Here is a 25,959-nt window from a genome sequence, read left to right as displayed (position 1 = left end):
TGATCTCTCATGTCTTGGACATGGTGAATTGAAGGGTGCACACCCTGAAATTCCTGAAATTAGAAATAGCAATATTTCTACTTGCAGGAAGCTAGGAATTTAAATGACCTTGTCCTCGTAATTTGGGATTTAGCTGCAGATGGGCGTTCTGCTCTGCCTTACTTGTGTTAGTAAGCGGGGTCTTGTGAATCTCTGGGCTATGCTATGTAAGGGATAACATGATGGCCACTAATGTGATTAAATAAGTCAAAATTCCATTTTTAATTAATGGCATTCTGGGAATTTTGCTGGTGTTTTGGGATTGAATTAAATGACTGCCCATTCTGTGGAGCATTTAATATCTATATTATTAGCTATGTATTTAATTTTAATCCTTTTTTCCAGTTCAAAATCTGAAAATGCTTAAGTTGGTATGCAAGATGTACCAGTTAGATATCTGGGAATTTAAAATCCCTTAAGCCTCATTCTGCAGCTAGAGGTGAGGCAGGGCTGGTCTTACAGCCACCAGTGTTGCGGGGTATTTATTCATATCGCAATTTCTGGGGTTAAAGGAATTAAGATAAAGTTGGTTGGGCACTTGCAACAATTCCAACATGTCTGTTCCAGGAGGGCAGAAGAATTTAGATTAGATTAGATTAGATTAGAGATACAGCACTGAAACAGGCCCTTCGGCCCACCGAGTCTGTGCCGAACATCAACCACCCATTTAAACTAATCCTACACTAATCCCATATTCCTACCAAACATCCCCACCTGTCCCTATATTTCCCTACCACCTACCTATACTAGTGACAATTTATAATGGCCAATTTACCTATCAACCTGCAAGTCTTTTGGCTTGTGGGAGGAAACCGGAGCACCCGGAGAAAACCCACGCAGACACAGGGAGAACTTGCAAACTCCACACAGGCAGTACCCGGAATCGAACCCGGGTCCCTGGAGCTGTGAGGCTGCGGTGCTAACCACTGCGCCACTGTGCCGCCCTAACAGCATTTACCACCCTATTGGGATGGCAAGCCATTAGGACTGAATTTTTGGGAGAAAGGTTCCCACATTTGACAGTTGCCACTTTTCTAATGGTGATTACCCGGCAATGTGGAAAATTGCCCAGGTATGTCCTGTGCACAAAAAGCAGGGTGGTAATTGGCCAGGTTGGATTTGTCCTATCTGTCTACTCCCGATCATCAGCAAAGTGATGGAAGTGGTTCTTAACAGTGCTATCAAGCGGCACTTGCTCAGCAATAACCTGCTCAGTTTGGGTACCGCTAGGGCCTCTCAACTCCTGATCTCATCACAGCCTTGATCCAAATATGGGCAAAAGAGCTGAACTCCAGAGGTGAGAGTGATTGTTCTTGACATCAAGGCAGCATTTGGCCGAGTATATGGCAACAAGCCCTGGCAAAACTGAAGTCTGGGAATCGGGGTGGGGGGGGGGGGGACTCTCCATTGGTTGGAGTCATACCTAACATAAAGGAAGATGGTTGTGGTTATTGGAGATCAATCGTCTCAGTCCCAGGAAATCACTGCAGGAGTTCCTCAGGGTAGTATCTTAGGCCCAACTATCTTCAGCTGCTTCACCATGACCTTCCCTCCATCATAAGGTCAGAAGTAGGGATGTTCACTGATGATTGCACAATGTTTAGCACCATTCGTGACTCCTCAGCTACTGAAGCAGCCCATGTCCATATGCAGCAAGAGCTGGACAACATCCAGGCTTGGGCTAATAAGTGGCAAGTAACATTCACGCCACACAAGTACCAGGCAATGACCGTCTCAAACAAGAGAGAATTCTAATCATCTCCCCTTGACATTCAATGGCATTAACACTGCTGAATTCCCCCATTATTAACATCCTGGGGGTTAACATTGACAAGAAACTGAACTGGACTAGCCACATAGATGCTTGGCTGCAAGAGCAGGTCAGATGCTGTGAATTCTGTGGCGAGTATCTCACCTGTCTTCCCAAAGCCAGTCCACCATCTACCAGCTACAAGTCAGGAGTGTGATGGAATACTCCACTTGCCTGGATGGGTGCAGCTCCAACAACACTCAAGAAGCTCGACACCATCCAGGACAAAGCAGTCCGCTTGATTGGTACCCCATCTACAAACATTCACTCCCTCTACCACCGACGCACAGTGACAACAGTGTGTATCATCTACAACATGTACTGCATCAACGCACCAAGTCTCCTTAGACAACACCTTCCAAACTCGTGACCTCTACCAACTAGAAGGACAAGGGCAGCAATTGCATGGGAACATTACCACCTGCAAGTTCCCCTCCAAGTCACACACCGTCCTGACTTGGAACTATATCGCCATTCCTTCACTGGCGCTGTGTCAAAAGCCTGGAACTCCATTCCTAACAGCACTATCTACCTCACATGGACTGCAACGGTTCAAGAAGGCAGCTCACCACCACCTTCTCAAGGGCAATTAAGGATGGGCAGTAAATGCTGGCCGAGCCAGTGAGGCCCACATCCCATGAATGAATAAAAATAAATCCACTTAAAAGTGTATTGTTTGTTCACTTTTATATATTTATTAAAGAATTTAATAAATCATCTCGTGTAGTATTCTGTATACAACTACAAGAACCCCCTCTCTGTGTCTCTTTAAGTGGAGAGATACGTATTAAAGAGAGTTTCCCAGACCCTTATAATATCTGGGATATTTATGACTTAGCCATAATTATTTTAAAAATAGGCTATCCGAAAGATGGTAATATTCTCTTTTAGTTTTCTTTCTTTGAGGGAAAACTCATTCAATTCTTTGGACCTATATCAGTGTCTATAAGAGTTTGTCACGTTTGAACTTAATCAAAGGGGATTCATAGGGATGTACTCCTGATTTGGTTTAGTCCCTATAAGAGGTTCAAGTCATAAATCACTGCAAGCAAATTCGGATATATTACTCAAGGTCTCTTCATCTAAGTCATTAACATTGATTGTAAATAATTGAGGCTCCAGTATTGATCCTTGCCGCGCTCCACTAATCATAGCCTGGCAGCTTGAAAATGCCCCATTTATCCCTACACTTTGCTTCCTGTCCGTTAAACGATCCTCCCTCCATACTGATATATTGCCCCCAACTCCATGAGCCCTTATCTTGTGTATTAACCTTTTGTGTGGCACCTTATTGAATGCCTTTTTGAATTCCAAGTACACTACATCTACTGGCTCCTCTTTATCGGCCCTACGAGTTAAATCATCAAAAAACTCTAATAAATTTGACAAACATGATTTCCCTTTCATAAAACCAGGTTGACTCTGTCTGATCATACTATGATTTTCTAAGTGTATTGTTACGACATGCTTAATAGATTCCAGCATTTTCCAAATGACTGATGTCAGGCTGACTGGCCTGTAATTCTTTTCCCTTCTCAAATAACGATGTTTGATTTGCTAACTTCCAATCTGCTGGGTCCATTCTAGAATATAGGGAATTTTGGAAAATCATAACCAGTGCATCCATTACCTATGCAGCTACCTCTTTTAGAACCCTCGGATGTAGGCCATCAGGTCCTAGGTATTTGTCAGCTTTTAGTTCCTTAAATTTCTATAATATTTTGTCTCTTCTGATATTAATTACTTTAAGTTCCTTATTCTTATTAGGCCTTTTGTTACCTTCTATTTCTGGTGTGTAATTTGTGTCTTTTACTCTGAAGACAGACACAATATTTATTCAATGTCTCTGCAATTTGCTCATTTCCCATGATAATGTCCCTTGTCTCTGCTTCCAAGGGACCAATGCTTACTTCAGCTACTCTCCATTGTATATACTTGTAAAAGCTCTTACAATCTATCTTCATATTCCTGGCTAGTTTACTCCAATTCTATTTTATCCCTTTTTATCAACTTTTTGGTTGCCTTTTACTGGTTTCTAAATCTCCCCCAGTCCTCAGGCTTACTAGTATTCTTTGCAAAATTCTAAGATTTTTCTTCTAATCTAATACTATTCTTCAATCCATCTTTGGCTTACTAGGGAAGTTTTCTTGCAGAGTTTTTATTTTCAATGGAATGTATTTTTGTTGAACATTTTAAATTGTTCCTTTAAACATTTCCCACTGCTTATTTACCACAATACCTTTTAATTTATTTACCCAATCAACCTTAGCCAACTCTCTCCTCATACCTTTGTTTAAATTTAAGATTCTTGTTTTGGACTTGAGTATGACGCTCTCAAACTTAATATGGAATTCAATTGTATTATGATGACCTTTTCCTCAGAGGATCTTTTCCGATGAGATTATTAATTAACACTGCCTCATTAGAATATTAAATTTAAAATAACTATCCCTAGTTGGTTCCACAATGTATTGTTCTAGGAAAGTCACAAAAACATTCTACAAACTCATCTTCCAGACTACCTTTGCCAATTTCATTTGTACGAACATACGAATTAGGATCAGGAGTAGGCCACTCGGCCCCACGAGTCTGCTCCGCCATTCAATAAGTTCATGGCTGAACTGATTACTCCACATTTCCACCTATCCCCGATAACCTTTCACCCCCTTGCTTATCAAGAATCTATCGACCTCTGCCTTAAAAATATTCAAAGACTCTGCTTCCACCGCCTTTTGAAGAAGAGAATTACGAAGACTCAACCCTTACAGAAAAAATTTCTCCTCATCTCTGTCTTAAATGGGCAACCCCTTATTTTTAAACAATGACCCCTAGTTCTAGATTCTCCCACAAGGGGAGACATTCTTTTCACATCCACCCTGTCAAGACCCCTCAGGATCATATATGTTACAATCAAATCACCTCTTACTCTTCTAAATTCTAGCGGATAAAAGCCTAGCCTGTCCAATCTTTCCTCATAAGACAGCCCACCCATTCCAGGTATTAGTCTAGTAAACCTTCTCTGTACTGCCTCCAGTGCATTTACATCCTTCCTTAAATAAGGAGACCAGTACTGTACACAGTACTCCAGATGTGGTCTCAATGCCTGTATAGCTGATGCATAACATCCCTACTTTTGTATTCAATTCCTCTCACGATAAGCGATAACATTTTATTAGCTTTCCTAATAATGTGCTGTACCTGTATACTAACCTTTTGTGATTCATGCAGTAGGACACCCAGATCCCTCTGCATCTCAGAACTCTGCAATCTCTCACCATTTAGATAATATGCTTTTTTATTCTTTCTGCCAAAATGGACAATTTCACATTTTCCCACATTATAGTCCATTTGCCAGGTCTTTGCCCACTCACTTTACTTAATTATGTCCCTTTGTATCCTCCTTATGTCCCCTTCACGACTTATTTTCCCACCTATCTTTGTGTCATCTGCAAATTTAGCAAATATACCTTTGGTCCCTTCATCTAAGTCATTTACATAAATTGTAAAACGTTGAGGCCCCAGCACAGATCCCTGTGGCACACTACTCGTTCCATCTTGCCAACCAGAAAATGACCCATTTATGCCTACTCTCTGTTTCCTGTTAGCAAGCCAATCTTTTATCCATGCCAATATGTTGCCCCCTACACCATGAGCTTTTATTTTTTGCAATAACCTTTGATGTGGCACCTTATCAAATGCCTTCTGAAAATCTAAATACAATACATCTACCGGTTCCCCTTCATCCACAGCACATGTAACTCCCTCAAAGAACTCCAATAAATTGGTTAAACATGATTTCCCTTTCACAAAACCATGTTGGCTCTGCATAATTACCTTCAGTTTTTCTAAGTACACTGCTATAATGTCTTTAATAATAGCTTCTAATATTTTCCCTAAGGCAGATATTAAGCTAACTGGCCTGTAGTTTCCTACTTTCTGTCTCCCTCCCTTTTTGAATAAAGGAGTTACAGTCGCTATTTTCCAATCAAACGGAACCATCCCTGAATCTAAGAAATTTTGGAAAATTAGAACTGACACATCAACTACCTCACTAGCCACTTTTAACACCCTAGGATGGTCCATTAGGACCCAGAGACTTGTCAGCCTGCAGCTCCAACAATTTGTTCAGTACTACTTCCCTGGTGATTGTAATTTTCTTGAGTTCCCCCCTCCCTTTCATTTCCTGACTTACAACTAATGCTGGGATGTTACTTGTATCCTCAATAGTGAAGATCGATGCAAAATACCTGTTCAATTCATCTGCCATCTCCTTATTGTCCATTAATTCCCCAGACTCACTTTCTATAGGACCAACACTCACTTTGTTAACTCTTTTCTTTTTAAAATATCTATAGAAACTCTTACTATCTGTCTTTATATTTCTAGCTAGCTTTCTCTCGTACTCTAATTTTACCTTCCTTATCAATCTTTTAGTCATTCTTTGCTGTTTTTTATATTCTGTCCAATCTTCTGACTTGCCTCCCATCTTTACGCAATTGTAAGCTTTTTCTTTATGTTTGATACTATCTTTAACTGTTTTAGTTAACCGCAGATGGTGGGTCCCACCCTTGGAATTTTTCTTTCTCATTGAAATGTATCTATTCTGTGTGTTCTGAAATATCCCCTTAAATGTCTGCCACTGCATCTCTATTGACCTATCCCTTAGCCTAATCTGCCAGTTCACTTTAGCTGGCTCTGCTTTCATGCCCTCATAATTGTCTTTATTTAGTTTTAAAATATTAGTCTTGGAACCATTTTCTCTCCCTCAAATTGAATGTAAAATTCAATCATATCATGATCACTGCTACCTAGGGGTGCCTTAACTATGAGGTCAGTCTATATGAAGATTAAAGCCCACCACAATTATTATATTGCCTTTGTTACAAGCTCCAATTTTTTCCTGCTTAATCCCCTGTCCAACAATATAACTACTGTTAGGCCTATAAACTACTCCCACCAGCATTTTCGAACCTTTTGTTATTTCAAATCGCCACCCATACTAATTCTTCTTGATCTTCTGAGCCAAGATCCTTTCTTATTACTATCCTAACACTTTTTACTATCAGGGCTACGTCTCCTCCTTTTATCATTCTGCCTGATTTTTTGAAATGTTGTGTACCCTGGAATATTTATTTCCCAACCTTGATTGTGCAGATGCTTAATACTCTGTGCATTTTTTGTGTTATTTAAAACAAAACAAAAACACATAAAGACACAAATGCTAATAATTTTTTGGATAAAAATTTTAGCCCATGATTGTGATTTGTCAGTTGGCATTGGGTGAGCAAGGGCAGAATTTTCACCACACGGGCACTACACAACTTTATGTATTTGGTTTCCACTGGCATTGCTTATTACACACAGAATTTTCAAAACCTTCATGACACACTCAAATCAGGACATATTATGGTATGACTCTCAGAATGCTGGGTTTCCTGCCCAGATCCGACTCATCACTAAGTCTACACATTCAAAATAGGTATTAAGGACAGAAAGATTTATATCAGGATGGGAATTCTAATCAGGCATTGTATGAGAATAGCTTTCAAGGTGTACATCACAGGATTTCAAGCAAGAGTGCAAGAGTGTAAACATACCAACAATTTACCAATTCAGCGATGTAACTAGCAATTGCTATGCAAGTAGTTACATAACAATAAAAGAGGAAAGTGCCACCTCAGGCGTCAGTTCAGTGGGGAGGCAGTTGCAGAGTTGAGCCATCTGCTGCAAGGTGACCTGTCAGGAGCCTTCAGCCTAGGGATGGCATTGCCAGTACTGGTCGGGGCAACAACTCTTAACTTTGGTGCCTCAGTCTCCTTCAAGGACATCATAGGGATCATCTCCAGTGTCAGCAAATTTGTTGCCCATATCTACATCAAGAAAGTGACTGAGGCATTATTGGACAGGGACTGGACATTCACAGGGTAGAAGTAGGTTATTTGACCCACTGTGCCTCTTCCACCATTTTTATTAGTCATAACCAATCCCGATTCCCTGCCCTTTTTCCATGTCTTTTCTTATACTTACCTCCCAAATAAGTATGTATTTCTCTTAAACACCTGAGAATATTTGCTTTCTGGGGCAGTATGTTCCACAGTCTCATAACACTTTATATGAAGAAGTGTTTTCTAGTTTCATTTTTTGTCAGTTTAGTTCAGATTCTAAGATTATGTCCCTTCTAGTCTGGATTCAAGTGTTGTTCCCTATTAATTCCTTTCAATATTTAAACACTTCAATCAGAGCTGCCCTTCTTCATGGACTATTATCCACATCTATTCAGTCTGTCAGCATAATCAGTCTCTTCATCCAAGGTATCATCCTCTAGAGTTGTCACTAGATTTTCTCCAGGTTAGTATATCCTTCCTATTGTGTCACCCAAAATTGAGCTGTTTTTGTGATAAATATTGGTCAGGACACCAGGGATAGCTCATAGAATCATAGAATTATAGAATACAGCTGAAGTTATGTGACGGTCTCATTCAGCTCCTGTGGAAATGTAGAAGGGCAGCCACTGACTGCATGAAAACGTCAAGATTCACAACTGTGGAACCTAGAGGACTGGAAATGATAATTTAAGTGAGAAGAATGCAAGTGCTGACAATCATGCTCTATCCAGCATGGGTGTTGACAATTGTGTGAGAACATTAGTACTTCACTATGTCTATGCTGGCAGTGCATGCAACACTGAGACATTGAATGCACCAAGAGACCAACAATCCATCAGCAATGGTTCAGAGATAGAACTCTCACCTCAGAGTCTAAACAATCCAGAGAGTTGATCACAAATGGGCCTGGATTTGTGGTCAATGGTGGATAAAACCTGCTTGCCAATCATCAAACTTAGCCAGTGGGTCTTTGTACTGTGACTTGTGATAATTAGAAAGTGGAAGTGGTGCAGCATCCTCTGCAGGGGATCTGGGACTTGTGTGAACAGGGAAAGCAATGGGAAAAACTCCTTAATTAATCAGATTGAAGATTCCTTACAGAACCATGCAGAGATTGAACCAGAAATATAGGTAGAATATTTAATTCAATGCCAAATCAGGTACAGAAAGTGAAATAAGAGGGAAAGAAAGATTGCATGAAGGGGGGCAGAAAGATTTTTTTTTTAAATCTCCAGTAGTAATTAAATTCTGAAGGAATGAGACTCTGTACTTGTAAAAGTTAATTTTCAGTGACAGAGAGGTTATTTAGCAGTAATTTAAGACTTTTCATGCCATCAAAAATTCATTTACAGACCCTGACATTTTCTGGTGTGTTTAGTGGGTATCTAATGGGCAAGTACCTCAACTTCACAACTTTCATATGTTGAATGTTGAGTCTCTCAGCAAAATGCTGTTATTTAATGAAGCTTGTGAAGGAGCAGGTTAACTGTGCACTTACAGACGCTGGATGTTGCTGTCCGATTTACTACTTAAAAACGTTGAGCCCTGATAGCCTCATCATTATTCTTACACCAAAAGCCGAGCTAATGTAGGCATGTTCTCCAATGCGGTATGGAGGGCATAGCTCATTATCAGAAACATGAAAGTCATGTGCTGTTCAAGTTAGGCAGATGTCCTGCAGCACAGCTTTCCCACTGTGAATTAAATTAATAGTTGGTTGGCTCAGTTGGTACCATGCTCAACCTTATCTCAGAAAGTTGTGGCTTGAAGCCCCAATCTCAGATTTGAGCATTTAATCCAGGCTGACACTTCAGTGCCTTACTGAGAGAATGCTACATTTTCAGAGATTTTATAATTCAGATGAAAATGATTTCTACTGTCATATTTTAAAGAGGGGAACAACACTATTTGAAAACAAGTTATAAGTAGAATTTGAAAGGTAAGATTGCATAACAAGGCAGCAATGATGGGAACAGAAATACGATGTACAGAAGAGAAACGGACATGTTTCATTTATTTTCTTTCTTGTTAAAAACACCATGGGAAATCAGCTATCAGATATTATAGCATAACACAGAATGTGTTGCTGGATATAATGCTTCTATGCATGTATTATTATACTTGAATGAATTCCCATAGCACTCCTCATGGTAAATCAAAACATTGTTGCACAAGGAGTTTACCAGTGTTGAAGTGGTGGAGTGGACAGCCTTACTGACAGAATTTAGAAAGAGGTTAAGAGACAACCCCGGAAGTGAATGAAGTAGATATTTTATGATTGGTTACTGAAAATAAAATAAAATAGTATTTTCCTTACCCACCAAGCCCAGCAATCGGTGGGGAGGGTGGGGTGGGCTCTGGTGAAAAGGCAGCGCCGTTACCAGAGGACCGGCCAATGCAGCCGGAGTGCCCCTCTGTGGGCCAGGCAGTGCCCAAAAAGGAAGCCCTCCCCCAACCCCGGAGCCTGCTGGGAGGCCACCAGATTTCACTGGACTTTCTCCATACGGGGTGGCGAGACCCCTCTTAAGTGGCTCAATTGGTGTCAGGGCGGGCAGCTCGTCTGCCATCTTTCCTGCCGCTGGAAAAATGGCATAGCGGCGGGAAGACGTTGGGCACACCACCCAGTGCCATCCCCCCTCCCAGCCCGTCCACAAAGGGCTGGTCGAATTCAGCCTACAGAGTGTACCGATGGAGGTCATTTGGCCCATGGAGTTCATGCCAGCTCCCTGTAGAGCAATCCAGTAGGTCCCATTCCCCCACTTTATCCCCATAGCCCTGCAAGTTTATTTCCCTCAAGTGCTCGTCCAGTTCCCTTTTAAAATCATTGATTGTCTCCACTTCCACCACCCTCATAGGCAGCAAGTTCCAGGTCGTTACCACTCGCTGCATAAAAAGTTCTTCCTCACATTCCCCCTGTATCTCTAGCGCAAAACCTTATATCTGTGTCTCCTAGGTTTTTTTTATTCATTCATGGGATCTGGGCATCGCTGGCCCTTGAGAAGGTGGTAGTGAGCTGCAGTCCTTGGGGTGTAGGTACACCAAGAGTGCTGTTAGGAAGGGAGTTCCAAGATTTTGACTCAGCGACATTGAAGGAACGGCGATATAGTTCCAAGTCAGGATGGTGTGTGGCTTGGAGGGAACTTGCAGGTGGTGGTGTTCCCATGCATCTGTTGCCCTTGTCCTTCTAGGTGGTAGAGGCCGCGCATTTGGAAGGTGCTGTCAAAGGAGCCTTTGTGAGTTGCTCCAGTACCTATTATAGATGGTACACACTGTTGCAGTGGTGGTGGAGGGAGTGAAAAGTGGGCTGCTTTGTCCAGGATGGTGTCGAGCTTCTCGAGTGTTGTTGGAGCTGCACTCATCCAGACAAGTGGAGAGTATTCCAACACACTCCTGACTTGTTCCTTGTAGATGGTGGACAGGCAGTGGGGAAACAGAAGATGAGTTACTCGCTGCAGAATTCCTAGCCTCTGACCTGCTTTTGTAGCCACAGTATCTATGTGGCTAGTCCAGTTCAGTTTCTGGTCAATGGTAATCCCCAGGTTGTTGATAGTGGGGGATTCAGCGATGGTAATGCCATTGAACATTAAGGGGAGATGGTTAGATTCTCTCTCGTTTGAGATGGTCATTGCCTGGCACTTGCGTGGCGCGTACGTTACTTGCCATTCATCAGCCCAAGCCTGGATGTTGTCCAGGTCTTGCTGCATCTGGACACAGTCTGCTTCAGTATCTGAGAAGTCGCGAATGGTGCTGAACATTGTGCAATCATCAGCAAACATCCCCACTTCTGACGTTATGGTGGAGGGAAGGTCATTGATGAAGCAGCTGAAGATGTTTGGGCCTAGGACGCTATCCTGAGGAACTCCTGCAGTGATGTCCTGAAGCTGAGATGATTGACCTCCAACAACTACAATCATCTTCCTTTGTGCTAGGTATGGCTCCAACCAGCAGAGAGATTCCTCCCTGATTCCCATTGACTCCAGTTTTGCTAGGGTTCCTTGATGACATACTTGGTCAAATGTTACCTTGATGTCACTCTCACCTCACTCTGAAGTCCAGCTCTTTTGTCCATGTTTGGACCAAGGCTGTAATGAGGTCAGGAGTTGAGTGGCCCTGGCAGAACCGAAACCAAGCATCAGTGAGCAGGTTATTGCTGAGCAAGTGCAACTTGATAGCACTGTTGACAACCCCTTCCATCACTTTGCTGATGACCGAGAGTAGACGGATAGGGCAGTAATTGGCCGGGTTGGATTTGTCCTGCTTTTTGTGGACAGGAAATGCCTGGGCAATTTTCCACATCGTCAAGTAGATGCCAGTGTTGTAGCTGTGTTGTGCCAGTCCTTGTAGAATCAGCTAATGGGAACCTCTCATTACCTTGTACACCTCTATCAAATCTCCCCTCAATCTCCTTTGCTTCAAGGAGAACAACCTCAGCTTCTCTAACCTAACCTTGTAGCTAAAATCTTTCATCCCTGGTCTCTGGTGATTTCCTCTGCACCCTCTAAAGGACCCTCACATCCTTCCTAAAGTGTGGTGGCTAGAACTGGGTGCAATACTCTAGTGTGGCCTTACCAGAGCTTTATGAAGGTTCAGCATTACTTCTCTGCTTTTGTACTCAATGCCTCAGTTTATAAAGCCCAAGATCCCATATGCTTTGCCAAATACTCTCCTGCTGCCTTCAAAAATCTATGCTCATGAACTCCCAGGTCCCTTTGTCCCTGCACACTCTTTCGAATTGTGCCATTAAGTCAACATTGACTCTTACTATCCCTCTGCCAAAATGCATCAGCTCACACTTCTCTGCATTAAATTCCATCTGCCACTTGTCTGCCCATTCTGCTAACCTATCTATGTCTCATTGCAGTCAACTAGTTTCATCCTCACTGTTTACCACACCTCCAAGTTTGGTATCATCAAAAAATTTTGAAATTTTACTCTGTATTCCAATATCGAAGTCATTTATCTATATCAAAAAAGCAGTGGTCCTAGTACTGATACTTGGGGAACACCACTGTTTACCATCTTCCAGTCTGAAACACAACCATTTACCTCGACTTGCCGTTTTCTGGCCTTAAGTCAAATTTATCCAAGTTGCCACTGGCTTCCTATTCCAGAGCCTCAGTTTTGTTCACCAGCCTTTTATGTGATACTTTCTCAAATGCTTCCTTAACAGCCATCACATTCCCTTCATCGACCTTATTTGTTACTTCATCAAAAAATTCAATTAGATTAGTCAAACACGATCTGCCTTTCACAAATCTGTGCTGGCGCTCCTTAATTGACTCAAACCTCTCCAAGTGCCTGTTGATATTTTTTCTCTGATTATTGTTTCTAAAACCTCACCCACCACTGTAGTTACTAGGAATGCCCTTATACCCTTTCTTGAATAAGGGTGTCACATTTGTCACTCTCCAATCCTCTAGCACCTCCTATATATCCAAGGAAGATTGAAAGATTATGGCAATCCCTTCCACTATCTTAACCCCCCCTCTTCCTTTAGCAACCTTCGATGCAAGCCATCGAGGCCAGGCAACTTATCCACTCTAAGTATGGCCAGCCTTTCCAGTCTATCATGCCTATCAATTTTCACTCCATCCATTATCTGTACTATCTCCAGTTCTACTGATGTTTTGTCAGCATCCTCTTCCTCAGTAAACACCATTACAAAGTGCTTATTAAGTATTCTAATCTTGCTTTTTGCCTCTAAGCATATATCACCCTCTTTCTCCCTAATAGGACCCACCCAACCTCTTACTATCTGCTGACAATTTACATGCCAGTAGAAGATTTCTGGGTTCCCTTTTATGTTGACTGCCATTCTATTCTCATGTTCTCTCTTTTCCAGTCTTAATTTCCACTTCATTTCCCTCTCAACTTATTATATTTGGTCTGGTTCCCACTTTAAGAATTCACCAGGCATGCATCCTACACCCACTTTCTTTGTTTCATCATATTCTCTACCTCCCTCGTTATCCAAGGAGCTTTGGCTCCCCTACCTTTCACTCTAGTTGCAATGTACCTGGCCTGTACCTGAAATATCTCCTCCTTAAAGCTCACTCATTGTTCCATTACAGTTTTTCCTGTCAGTCTTTGGTTCCATTTTACCTTGGCTAGATCCCCTCTCATCCCATTAAAGTTAGCCTTCTTCCAATTTGGAAGTCCTACTTTAGATTGTACCTTGCTCTTGCTATGACCAGGTAAGAAAGAGGTCTAGAGTTCCCTTTCAGCTTTCACCTGGTCTTACTGTAACAGGGTATAATTTTAAATACACTGTGTTTCTAGCTCCCTCTTGGTGAATCCTTGTTCACTGCTTTCCAATTATGAGGCAAAGAAACCAGTGCAAACAGGTTTTCTTAGGTTTAAAGAAGAAAGATTGAAATTTATTAAACTTAAACTCTAATTTGGTTGATGCCTACAGATACATGATGCTCCCATGCTAGCATGCAAACACAATACACACATGCAAATAGAGACAGAAAAGAGCAGAAGAAAAAAATATAGTGAAAAATGTGAGGCAATATCTGAAGAGTTTTTGTTATTGTTCTTCGAGCTCACTATAGAGTCCTTGATTGTAGGTAGTTCTTGCTTTTCATTGGGGCCCAGTATTCTTCTTAAACCTTGTTCGCTGTAGGGTTCATGTGTCTTCAGTGGATTCAGAAGCTTGTGAGAAAGAGATGGAGCAGACAGGAGAGAGATCTTCTCACTTCAGGAGCAAACAGACTTTTCTGAGTTCAAACTGTTTGTACAATTCAGAAAAACCCAGGTTGCCAAGCAGGTTAGTCATGTGACTAACTGGTCTGAGCACATCTTGGATTGTATCACCTTAGCAAGTTAGTCATGTGACTACACAAACAAGAAATACTCAGCAGGTCCGGCAGCATCTGTGGAGAGAGAAGCATGTGACTAACTAGTCTGACCACGTCTTCGATTGTATTATCTTAGCAGTCTCTGGAATGCTCCTCTTACAAACAACCTGGTGATCAAAGTCCATTGTGGGTTGAATGTGTCAAGGAATGGTCCTTTGTCCTTCTGAGCATCATCTGTTAATATGAAAATGTCTTTTCCAGCCACGGCTGATCTGTTTAACAAGTCCTTTCTTCACTCCAGTAACAATTTAAAATCAATGTTCATGACAAAATTAATGTGCCTCGTTCTTGGCAGGTGGGGTCTAGCATGACACTCTTCTCCATTCCTAATCTAAACCTTATGATACAATGATCACTGTTATCCAACTGTTCCCCACAGACACATGATCCACTTGGGTCACTTCATTTCCCAGCACCAGATCCAGCAATGCCTCCTTCCAAGTTGGACCGAGAACCTAGTGGTCAAGGAAGTTCTCCTGAACACATTTCAGAAATTTCTCCTCCTCTTTTTCCCTTTACTCTAACATTATTCCTATCAATATTTGGATAATTAAAGTCCCCCAATATTGCAACTCTATAGTTCTTGCACATTTCTGTGATTTTCATGCAGATTTGCTCCTCTATCTCTCTCTCACTTTTTGGAGGCCTATAGATTATCCCTAGTAGCTTGATCATACCTTTCTTGCTTCTCACCTTCAACCAAATGGATTCTGCCCTTGGCCCCTCGAGGTCATCTTCTCTTTCCAACAGTACAATGTCTTCCACCCACCCCAGCTCCCGTTTCCCTTTCCTATCTTTTCTGAACACTTTGTATCTTTGAAAATGAAGCACCCAGTCTTCACCATTTTTAAGCCACATTTCCATTATTGCCACTATATCGACAATGCTTTCATGGTCACCATTAGACTAGCTTTTAATTCCAGATTTTTATTAATTGAATTCAAATTTCACCAACTGCTCTGGTGGGATTCGAACCTGTGTCTCCAGATCATTCACCTGGGCCTCTGGATTACTCGTCCAGTGACATTACCACTATGCCATCGCCTCCTGCCATCTCCATGTGGTTATATGGCGGTGACGCCTACCAATACTGACAGGTGCATCTGCAACAGGTAGATTGGTGAGGGCAAGGTCAAGTAGTTTTTCCCTCGTGTTGGTTCTTTCACCACTTACCACAAGTTGAGTCTGACAGTTCGGTCTTTCAGTGCTCAGTCAGCTTGGTCAGTAGTGGTCATACCAACATTGAAGTTCCCCAGTGTATGTTCCCTTCTGACAGTAAACCACTGTGCTGCCACCTCTGATGGATCTGTCCTGTCAGTGGGACAGGACATACCCCGTGATGGTGATGGAGGAGTCTGGGACATTGGCTGAATAGTATGATTCAGTGAGTATGACTATGTCAGGCTGTTGCTTGACCAGTCAGTGGGACAGCTGTCCCAATTTTGTCACAAGTCCCCAGGTGTTAGTGAGGGGGACTTTGTAGAGTCAGCTGGGCAGGGTGTGCCTTTGCCTTGTCCGAATCCAATGCCGAAGTCGATGCTGGTGGGTCAATCCCATTTTATTGTGTTATACTTTTTTGTTGGGGTATTATACAACTGAGTGGCTTGCTCGGCCATTTCAGAGGACAGTTAAGAGTCAGCCATATTGCTGTGGGTCTGGACTCTCATATAGGCCAAACTGGGTAAGGATGGCAGGTTTCTTTCCATAAAGAACATTAGGGATACTCGATTTTTATTCCAGATTTATTTAATTAATGAAATTCAAATTCAGAAGATGCTATGAACTCCTGATTATTCGTCTGAGCCTCAGAAGTACTCATCTGGTAACATGAGAAGGCAAACAAGATACAGTCCTTTATTATCTGAGACTTAAGAATATAAAAGCAGGGGGTTATGCTATAACTATAGAAAACACTAGTTAGACTGCATTTTGAGTACATGTACAGTTCTGCTCACCACATTACAGGAAGGATATGATCACACTAGAGGTTATAGAGGAGGTTTTCAAGGATGCTGCCAGAACTGGAGAATTTTAGCTCTAAGTACTAATTGGATAGGCTGGGGTGGTTTTCTTAGGAACAGAGGAGACTGAGGAGAGATTTAATTGAGCTGTATAAAATTATGAGGGGCCTAGATAGAGTGGGTAGGAAGGGCTTATTTCTGTAAACAGAGGTCAATAACCAGGGGATACAGATTTAAGGTCATTGGTAGAAGCATTAGAGGGGAGCTTAGAATTTTCTTCACCCAGATGGTGATGGGGGGTATGCAACGCACTGCCTGAAGGTGTAGTAGATGCAGAAACCATCATTGCATTTAAAAAAACACTTGGATAGGCACTTGAAGTACCATAAAGTACAAAGCTATAGACCAAGAACTAAAGCGTGGCTACCCGACCTGGACCCGACCAGACCCGACGACATGTGTCGGGTTCGGGTCGGGTCTCTCTTCCGGGTCCAGCATTTGCGCTCGGGTTGGATCAGGCTGGACGTGGACAGTGCTGCTTTGCTCTGGGAAGTAATCTTCAAATGAACATTCAGGACGTCAAGGCAGGAAACGTGCAGTCCGCACTCTGCAGTAAAACCTGGCTACCCAACCAAACCCGACTACATGTGTCGGGTAAGGGTTGGGTCGGGCATTTAAAAAAATTAAACCACTCGGGCCCGGGTCGGATTTTAATTTTATACCCAAGCGAGGCTTTACCAAGAACTAGAAAGTGGGATTAGGCTACATAGCTCTTTATCAGCAACACTGACACGATGGGCCAAACAGCCTGCTACTGTGCAATATATTTCTATGATTCCTTAACCACTATGCTACTGTACCCTACTTTATGGGCAAGAGGCCCAATTATTTTTGAGGCCTGGAGGAAAATTGCATTTTTAAATTATTTTCTGTAATCAAGTGAAACCTGCTTTTTTGACTTTCTCCTATTAATTCATTTTACTTTTAATAAACTTTATCTGTAGTTTATAACCTAAGTCACACAGCCTGATACTGTTTTTATTCTACCACTGTCTAAAAGCCAGAACATGAGAAAGTTCATGCCATTTCTAGTGAGCAATTTATAGTTGAAAAGGCTTACTGTTTGATCCCTGGGCAATATTACATATCCAGAGAACGTAACTAAAATTCAACATTCTTTGGCATACGTAACAAACTGATACCTGAGTCAGGCAAGCCTGCAGTAGTCCAGGGCCATGACCAGCCAGCACAGCTCACTAATGGGACCTGCAAGGGTATTCCCATCACTAAGGCTGGGATTCCTTGTACATGGTTTTAGATAACCCTGCAAAACAGTGTCCTAATGGGCAGGCAGGAATTGGTGCACTACAGTGGTAAGTCATATGGTTCTAGCAGGTTAAACCCCAGCAGTATCCTACACACTAAGTTTTTGGTCCTTGCCAAACTGTGCCTGAGCTGTCTGGACTTGGGTAAGTAAAGTGTGCTCCTATCAGCAAGTGAGTGCACTCCTCATCAGACATGTAGAAATGCTACCCGTATGGGTAGTTAACTTTGGAGACTGTTGAGCATGGTGATGGGTATTTGTGCATGGTAACATGTTTAAAAAGATTATGTGCCAATAAATATCATCAATCAATATTGGTAGACTATTGCATCTGAAGAATGAGAACCAATAACATTTTTGAATTAAAACAACATTTGTAGAAAATCAATGCAATATCACTTCAAAACAATGAGTAATTTTAAAATACAAGTTACAAAATACAGTCACCAAAAGAATTTTCCAAGCCATGTGTGTGGTATTGGATATCAGTAGCCCAGATGGAGTGCTCACCATCTTTGCGTTTCCGAACTAGTCCTGGAATCAGTCTCTTTACACATTCAGTTGTGCAGCAAACTGCAGTTGTGTTGTATCTGGAAGATTGTTAGCATTTCATGCTGGTTAGAATTCAATTTAGTATTTGAACTTTCAACCACAAATCTATTTGTTCTGTAGCATTAATGAGCATATTCTGGACCGCAAGGTAAGTCAACCAGTTTCCAAAAGGTTGCCTTTGTTGATACAAAGTCAGGCTGAAACTATGTTGTCATGAACACATTCTTATTTGAAAATAGCCATGAACAAACTAACGTGTACTAGAGAAGTACATTGTTGAATGCTAACACAATCTTTCTAATGAGAATACGCTTGTTAAAATTTTATATTCAATGACGTTATTTGGCTGGAAAAACCATGCACTAGGCTTCATTTCAGATGCCATGAAGATAGAAACACAACAAACTGAGTTCATTCCAATCAATCAGTAAAGGAGTGGCACTTGTAGAGGCTCAGTGATGTTTCAGATCAGATGACTTCCTATCTGAGAAGTTGTGAACTGATAGTGTGAACAAACATTTATTCTGGACATTCTCTAAGAATTTCATCGAAAGAGAGTGAGTGCTGTGCTACTCTATCATATTGGACATCTTATAGGAGTCACCAGGCCAAAGGGAATGTTAGGTCACTGGCACCTTGCGAGAGGACCCCTTGGTCTGCAGGAGGAATGGGAAAAGGACATGATGCCAAGCAGAGCAACACAGCTGCTGCAGGAGAGAGGGACAGGAGGGCAAGGTGAACAGCTTTCTCCTGAGGGTACAGCACATCCCTCCTCCTCTGGACCTCCTTCACTAGAGCCTCCAGTGCTGTGTCCAAGAACCTGAGCCATCCTGAAACCTGCTGCTGTGTGTCAGCCAGCCTGCTCCACACCTACCACATATACTGCCCCATGAAAATTGTGTCTGATCAGCACTTGCATGTTAAATCTGCAGGTGTCTGTTTTAGCACCTCTAAGCAACTTCAATTTATGGTAATTGGCAATTAGGATCACAATTGTGTGCTAAAACTGGACTTTCAATCAGGTGTGCTTTTTAGCACCTGTTTTCACCCTTTCACCAAAATAACCCCCAATGGCTTTGATTGTTTAGCTAGAAGAAATCACAGCTCATCCAAGATAGCACAACTGAAAGCACAAAGGCAAAGGAAGGTTAGAAAGAGGTGGTCAAATGGTAGAGTATGGCTGCTCTGTCAAGCATAGTGGGGTGGTGCACAATGCTGTACAATGTCCTATAACCAGACTATGGCTGGGTCCATTTTTTCACCTCCATAGCATTGCCCATGTATGTCTCTACTTCTTCCCCCACTGCTGCAGAAACCCAAAGACATGACACGTATTCATTACCTTGACAGTTGACTTCTCATGCCTATACTTTGTTATATCCTTGCCCCCACCCTTCAGAAAGTTCAGCTATTCCAAAATTTCACTGCTTTTGTCCCCTCTACACAAAATCCCATACAATCTTCATTCTCATCCTTCCCAAGCTCCATTGGTTCCCTGTGCTCGTTAAATTGATATTGAAATCTTTACCTTCATTTTCAAGCCCTCCACAGCCTTCTTCTACCCCGAATGATCTCCCCAACTATTCATGCACTTCTGATTCAGAATAATTGCATGTTATATTTATTTATTTATTCATTCCTTCATTCATTGGATGTTAGCATTGCTGACAAGGCCAGCATTTATTGCCTATTTCTAATTGCTCTCGAAGGCATTTAGGGACCGGGAATCATTACTGGACAACAAGGACAGGGGTGATAGCTGAGTGAAACTTAGTGCAGGAGAGGATACAGTCATCAGAGTTTTAGATGAGCTGAGCTTTACAGAGGGATTGGTTAACAGAGAATTGCAATAGTCAAGTCTGCATAAAGGTATGAAACAGAAGAGTTTTTTAGGTCAACTTTTCCCTTCATCTCTTTCTATCCTGAAGACATCAAAATATTGTTAGGATAAGGTTTCATGAGTGCTGGACACAGCAAGGATCAAGAGACAGTGATCAGGAATAAGAAACCTGGCTGAATTTTATTCCCTGTAACCAAAGAGACAGAGGCCAGTTGTATCACACATACTCCAGCTGAGATCAAATATTCAAGCACAGATGAAGATTAAACCTGGGACCTCCCCAAGACCAATATAAAAATGCCTGCATTCCCTAATGAGCTCATAATGTGATTTTGGGTGCCCAATATGGCCAGCAGGAAGTCTGCAGACAAGCTGTGCACAATGCTCAGGAGGCCCATGAAAGTTGATCAGATTAGTAGGCCACCTCATAATGTAACAAACGACTTAGGCAGCATTCTCATCACATAGTGACTGTTGCTAATAGGTATTGAAATGGAAGCTCTGATAAAAAAAATCAAAAATAACTTAGTAATAGGCCTTCCTGCTTTTTTTTCTGCTTCTGTTATCCCTCCATTCGTGATTAAACTGGGATTTGCATAAGTCATTGATTGGCTGGTTTTCAAAAGTGAGGTTTTAAGTAAGGAAAAAAAACTGAACATTGTGGTTTGACACTGTTGCATCATTGCAGCAGCCAGGACGAACAATTAATCCTTTTTCAAGTTAATATTCAATGCCCTGAAGGGCCTTGAGCAGCCACTGTCAAAATTGTCAAAATGAGTTACCTAACTGGTAGTAACCAAATCCTAGATTACATTTTTCGCTCGCTACAAAATTCTGGCCCCAGTTGAATCTGGGTTGTTGCACTTACCGTATGAGTACTGGATTTTACATCAACTTACCCGTGCCTTAGCTGTTCAGATATCTCCTCTAGTGACTGGCCTTTTGTCTCAGGTACAACGAAAATGATAAAAATCAGTCCAACAAAACTCAGTATTGCATATATTAGAAGCACCCACATCAGGCCAATTGATTCTGGAACCAGCAAATAACAATACACATCAAGCACATTTTCAAGAAAAAAAAATCAACAGTTTTATGATACAAAGAACAAAGAACAGTATAGCACAGGAACAGGCCATTCGGCCCTCCAAGCCTGCGCCAATCTTGATACTTGCCTAAACTAAAACCTTCTGCACTTCCAGGGACCATATCCCTCTATTCCCATCCTATTCCCATATATTCACAATCCACAAGTTTGCCATCGGAGCAAAGTCATAATCTCCAGACAAAGACTAGTTATAATGTGATTGCACTCTTAGGTCATAAATTCAGTGCATGGGCTTGATTTTTAGGCCCCACTGGGTTTTTTGCAGAGGTGGGATAGGAGGGCAGCAGGGCTACCTGCCCTCATGTGGCGAGTAGCCGATACAACTTGTTAACGGCCTCTTGAGGCCAATTAAAGGAGGCCAACTGGAAAATCCCAGTCAGCCTCCAGGTCCCTGCAGGTGGCAGGCATCAGTTTAAGTGCGTGGAGGCAGCCTCCTAGCAACAGACTGAGGGTCCAATGCTCCAGGCAGGCCTAGAGACCTTCCGTGTCTGCCTGGGTGCTGTAGCAGCCAAAGGCCACCCTGAAGAGGGATTCCCTCCTCACCCATATAGCCATTAAGTGGCCATCCTGGGGAAAATCACAAAGATTGACTGTTTCTCACACAGTGCGGGCTTCAGACCAACATTTCAGCCTGAAGGTGGTGGGGTGGGGTGGGGGGTTGCGGGGTGAGGATAGGGAGAGGTTTCAGATGCCCACAGGGAACTGTCTCATCCAGTTGTAAGATCTGATTTTAAAACTGCAGAAAAATTTGCACGGAAAGGATTATGTGTATTTTGAAAAAATATTTCATTAATGTCTACTCTTAATCTTTCATAAACAGGTACATACAAACATGAGTGGCCAGACAGCCCCTCCAGCTTGTTCCACCATGCAATTAGATTATGACTGGTCTGTATCTCAAATCCCTTTACTTGCCAATGTATCCCTTGATACACTTACCCAACAAAAGTCTATTGATCTTAGTCTTGAAAATTTAAATTGTTCCAGCATCCAAAGCATTTTGGGGGAGTTGAGTTTAATCTTGGTGAATACATAGCACATGCCCACTGAATGGCTGAGTTACTCGGACTCAGATTCCTAACTGAGCTGATCCTAACTGAGTGGCACAGTGGTTAGCACTGCAGCCTCACAGCTCCAGCAACCCGGGTTCAATTCTGGGGACTGCCTGTGTGGAGTTTGCAAGTTCTCCCTGTGTCTGCGTGGGTTTTCTCCAGGTGCTCCAGTTTCCTGCCAAAAGACTTGCAGGTTGATAGGTAAATTGGCCATTATAAATTGCCCCTAGTATAGGTAGGTGGTAGGGAAATATAGGGACAGGTGGGGATGTGGTAGGAATATGGGATTAGTGTAGGATTAGCATAAATGGGTGGTTGATGGTCAGCACAGACTCGGTGGGCCAAAGGGCCTGTTTCAGTGCTGTATCTCTAAACTAAAATGTGACCTTTTTAAATTTGGCTGATAGGAATCTTAGTCCACTAGTATCTTATCATGGTTAAATCCCTCAAAGCACTTTAAATAATGAATTACTTTTCGAAGTGCAGAGTCAAACATTCTCCAGCTAGAAGCCAATATTCATCAGTCACTGAATTTCCAAAAATTAATGCTATGAAAAAGAAAAAAAATAAAGACCTGTACTTATATCGCAGCTTTCATGACTTCAGGACATCCCAAAGCATTTTACAGCCAGTAAAGTACCTTTGACGTTTGATCACTTTTGTACTGTAGGAAAAGTGGCAGCCAATTTGTGCACAGCATGGTGCCATAATGTGGGCACCACATCCTCCACCAGGGACTACTGACAAAGTGTAGTTGGAGTTTTGCTGCTGCAAGCTTTGGTAACCTGCTGCAACATAAGGGTGCAGACAGCCTCTGAACTGCTGATGAAATGCCAATTTAAAAAAAAATTGTTTTGCTCATTCCTCCTTGGGCCATTGAAGGCAACATCCGAGGATAATTGAACAGGTCCTCATTTAAATGTTATTTCCAAACATGCACTCAGAGCATTCTGTATCAGGACTGGGCCCTGGGAAATAGGGGGAAAGCGCAAAGAGATGGTGGAGTGCTTCTGTGAGTAATTTTCCATCTCCACCTATTCCTAATCCACCTTTGAAAGGCATTAGCAGAAAATGTAGGTCTATATAAAGGCAAGTATTATTATAGGAAATTCTCATAAATTCCAGATTATCTGACATTTGTACTCAGCTTTACACTTGGAAGAAAAAATTGTTTTGGCTGTCTCAGCCAAGATCTGATTTGGTAACATGAGATGAATGGGAAAATTGTAAGTCTCTTGCTACAAATCTTGAGAGTTGGCAGTGATTGATTGAGAGTTGGCAGAGAGTGATTTATTGTAGCACACAAAGTTCTGGACCTGTAAAACAGCAAACATTGATCTGTGACTATGAGCCATGAGTGCTCAAAGCATTAATATGCAGCTTTTTTCAGTGACATTGAATATTGCTCCAGTTTGAGAAATATTAAAAATTGTCACAGCCACCTAGCTGAATATTTAGAAAGTATTTACATACTCAGAAGAATTTGTTAAGTAGGAGACCTGGAGCTTGGAAAGAGCTGATTGAAATAAAAAACACAATTATTTTAATAGAACATTATGCAACAGATTGAAGTCAATTTTCAAGAGCAATTTCAGATCAATAATTATAAATACGTTTTTCATTTGTTAGAGACAGAAAATGAGACTTAAAACTTATGTTACAGCAAACTAAAGACAGAACTTTAAAACAAAAATTGTAAATTGCCCCTAGTGTAGGTAGGTGGTAGGATGTGGTAGAGAATATGGGGTTAATGTAGGATTAGTATAAATGGGTGGTTGTTGGTTGGCATAGACTCGGTGGGCCGAAGGGCCTGTTTCAGTGCTGTATCTCTCTCTCTAACTTTAGAAACAATTTATAATGCTTTATGGTTAGTTAGAATTTCCATTACATGTACAATTTCCTCCCAAATAGTTATAAACAACATAAAAAGCTCACCTGATGTGAAGAGTGCTATTTAGAAAAGGTTCAAAAGGCAAGACAACACAATGATAGACTTTACTAAGATTGAATGGTACAGAACTAAGAAGTGGCAGGCAAAGAAAAACTAAAGGGCAAGCCAATGTGCAGGCAGGAGTCTGCAGGCATGTGTTGTGTGGATGGTAGTCCTGTTTGCCATTAAATAGCATCATCCCCATAGATCAACATTGCAATATGTCTGGTCAAAAGTAGAGGCAGGTTTGAGGCCTCAGCTGACCAGTACTTTCATTGTACTTGCCAGCCTATGCTGCATATTAGCTGCAGATGAACTTGCAGAAGATGGCACAGCTCTGCATTTGGCTTTCTGCTGACCTGGACCCTGTGAAAACAATCATCGCTGCCATTGCCAGGTAGATGTGACAATGTCGGTAGATGCCTACTTTATGACATCTGGATGGATGTGGCCAATCAAGCTATGTCTCATGTAGATCGCTCGAGTGTGCTATCTTTCAAGCAGTGGCACTACATTCTATGATTGGGGAATTTTTTGAAGAAATAACCATAATTACAATTAACCAAACACTGGCATATTGTATTTAAGTCATTGGGTCTGCTGCCACAGCCTAACCTGAAAATTGGAGCCCCTGCACGGACGGATCCTCTGCCGAAGCAAGGGATCTGTGCATCTGCCTGTGGTTGTAGGTATGTGTGAGGTTACCAAAAACGGGCACAGAACACAAAACTTGAACTGCCTGACCATCCTCCAGTGGTCATTCTTTTCATCCTCCAAAGAGCTGCAATAGTGGTAGTTCCCATTGGGAAACCCATAGTTCATAATGATGGAGCTGCACCGCATTAAAAGAAGCAGCCGAGTAATTGGCACAAAGTCTCTCAAATCTAAGTGGCAGCAGCAAAAATAAAGAAAGAAAATGAAGAGAAACTCTTTTCTTGAATTCATTTCCCTATTATGCCCTTTAAATGAACTTAAGCATGTAACCTAGCAAGTCTGAATGCTGTAGTTCATTGATATAAGTACAACTGAGCATCTTGCATGCCCAAGCATTGGCAAATTGCATGCTGGATGTTCTGTCCTAATTTCAGTATTTAAATGAAGCTCTCACCTTTGGGTGGGTCTTCACTGCTTCCATTTTCTCTGCCCCGTATGGTGTACAGATCCTGCAAAATCGATCTCCACCCACTTTCCCAGTTGGATTTACCCAATGTGTTTAGATTTCTTGCCTCTGTTAGTTTTAATTGTCCTGGAGGTTACTTTTTGTTGTTGAAGGGTCCAAGTGAAGGGTCAAGTGCCACAGTACAAGGCATCATTGAAAGATTTAAAAGTAGTGACTAGTAGATACTAAGCTTAACTTCTAAAAGTTTGAAGATTGTGGCTCTGAATTGCTGAAGGAATTTCTCTGAACCCTTGCTAGAACTTCAATGGGAGCTCAGTGGAATCCCTTCCCTTTTAAACACGTACCTGAGGTTACTGCTGGCAAGGCAATGGCCCTAAATTCCAAGCCCGTTCACAAGCGAGCTGCCTGGGGATTCCCAATAGGTGTCTACGCTTGCTGGTCTCATTTAAATGGATGCACCTCGGGGCCTACCTGT

General features: G+C 41.9%; 1 protein-coding gene across 4 annotated transcripts in view; it reads right to left on the bottom strand.

Annotated features, from left to right (window-relative positions):
- Positions 1-25,959, bottom strand: part of slc2a12 (solute carrier family 2 member 12) — a 159,595-nt gene that overhangs the window by 3,214 nt on the left and 130,422 nt on the right. For 3 of the 4 annotated variants that reach the window (XM_068026311.1, XM_068026297.1, XM_068026304.1), the window contains exons 5-6: positions 21,174-21,306; positions 18,330-18,472 (exon numbers count right to left, since the gene is read on the bottom strand). In XM_068026311.1, the coding sequence (XP_067882412.1) occupies positions 18,330-18,472; positions 21,174-21,306 (276 nt within the window). The remainder of the gene's footprint in view (positions 1-18,329; positions 18,473-21,173; positions 21,307-25,959) is intronic. The other variant, XM_068026317.1, reaches the window with a different exon arrangement.

The sequence above is a fragment of the Heterodontus francisci genome, chromosome 3 (genome assembly GCF_036365525.1).
Source record: "Heterodontus francisci isolate sHetFra1 chromosome 3, sHetFra1.hap1, whole genome shotgun sequence".
NCBI classification, from domain to species: Eukaryota; Metazoa; Chordata; class Chondrichthyes; order Heterodontiformes; family Heterodontidae; genus Heterodontus; species Heterodontus francisci.
The sequence above is the reverse complement of the archived record's forward strand: the minus strand, read 5'-3'. Positions and strand labels throughout refer to the sequence as shown.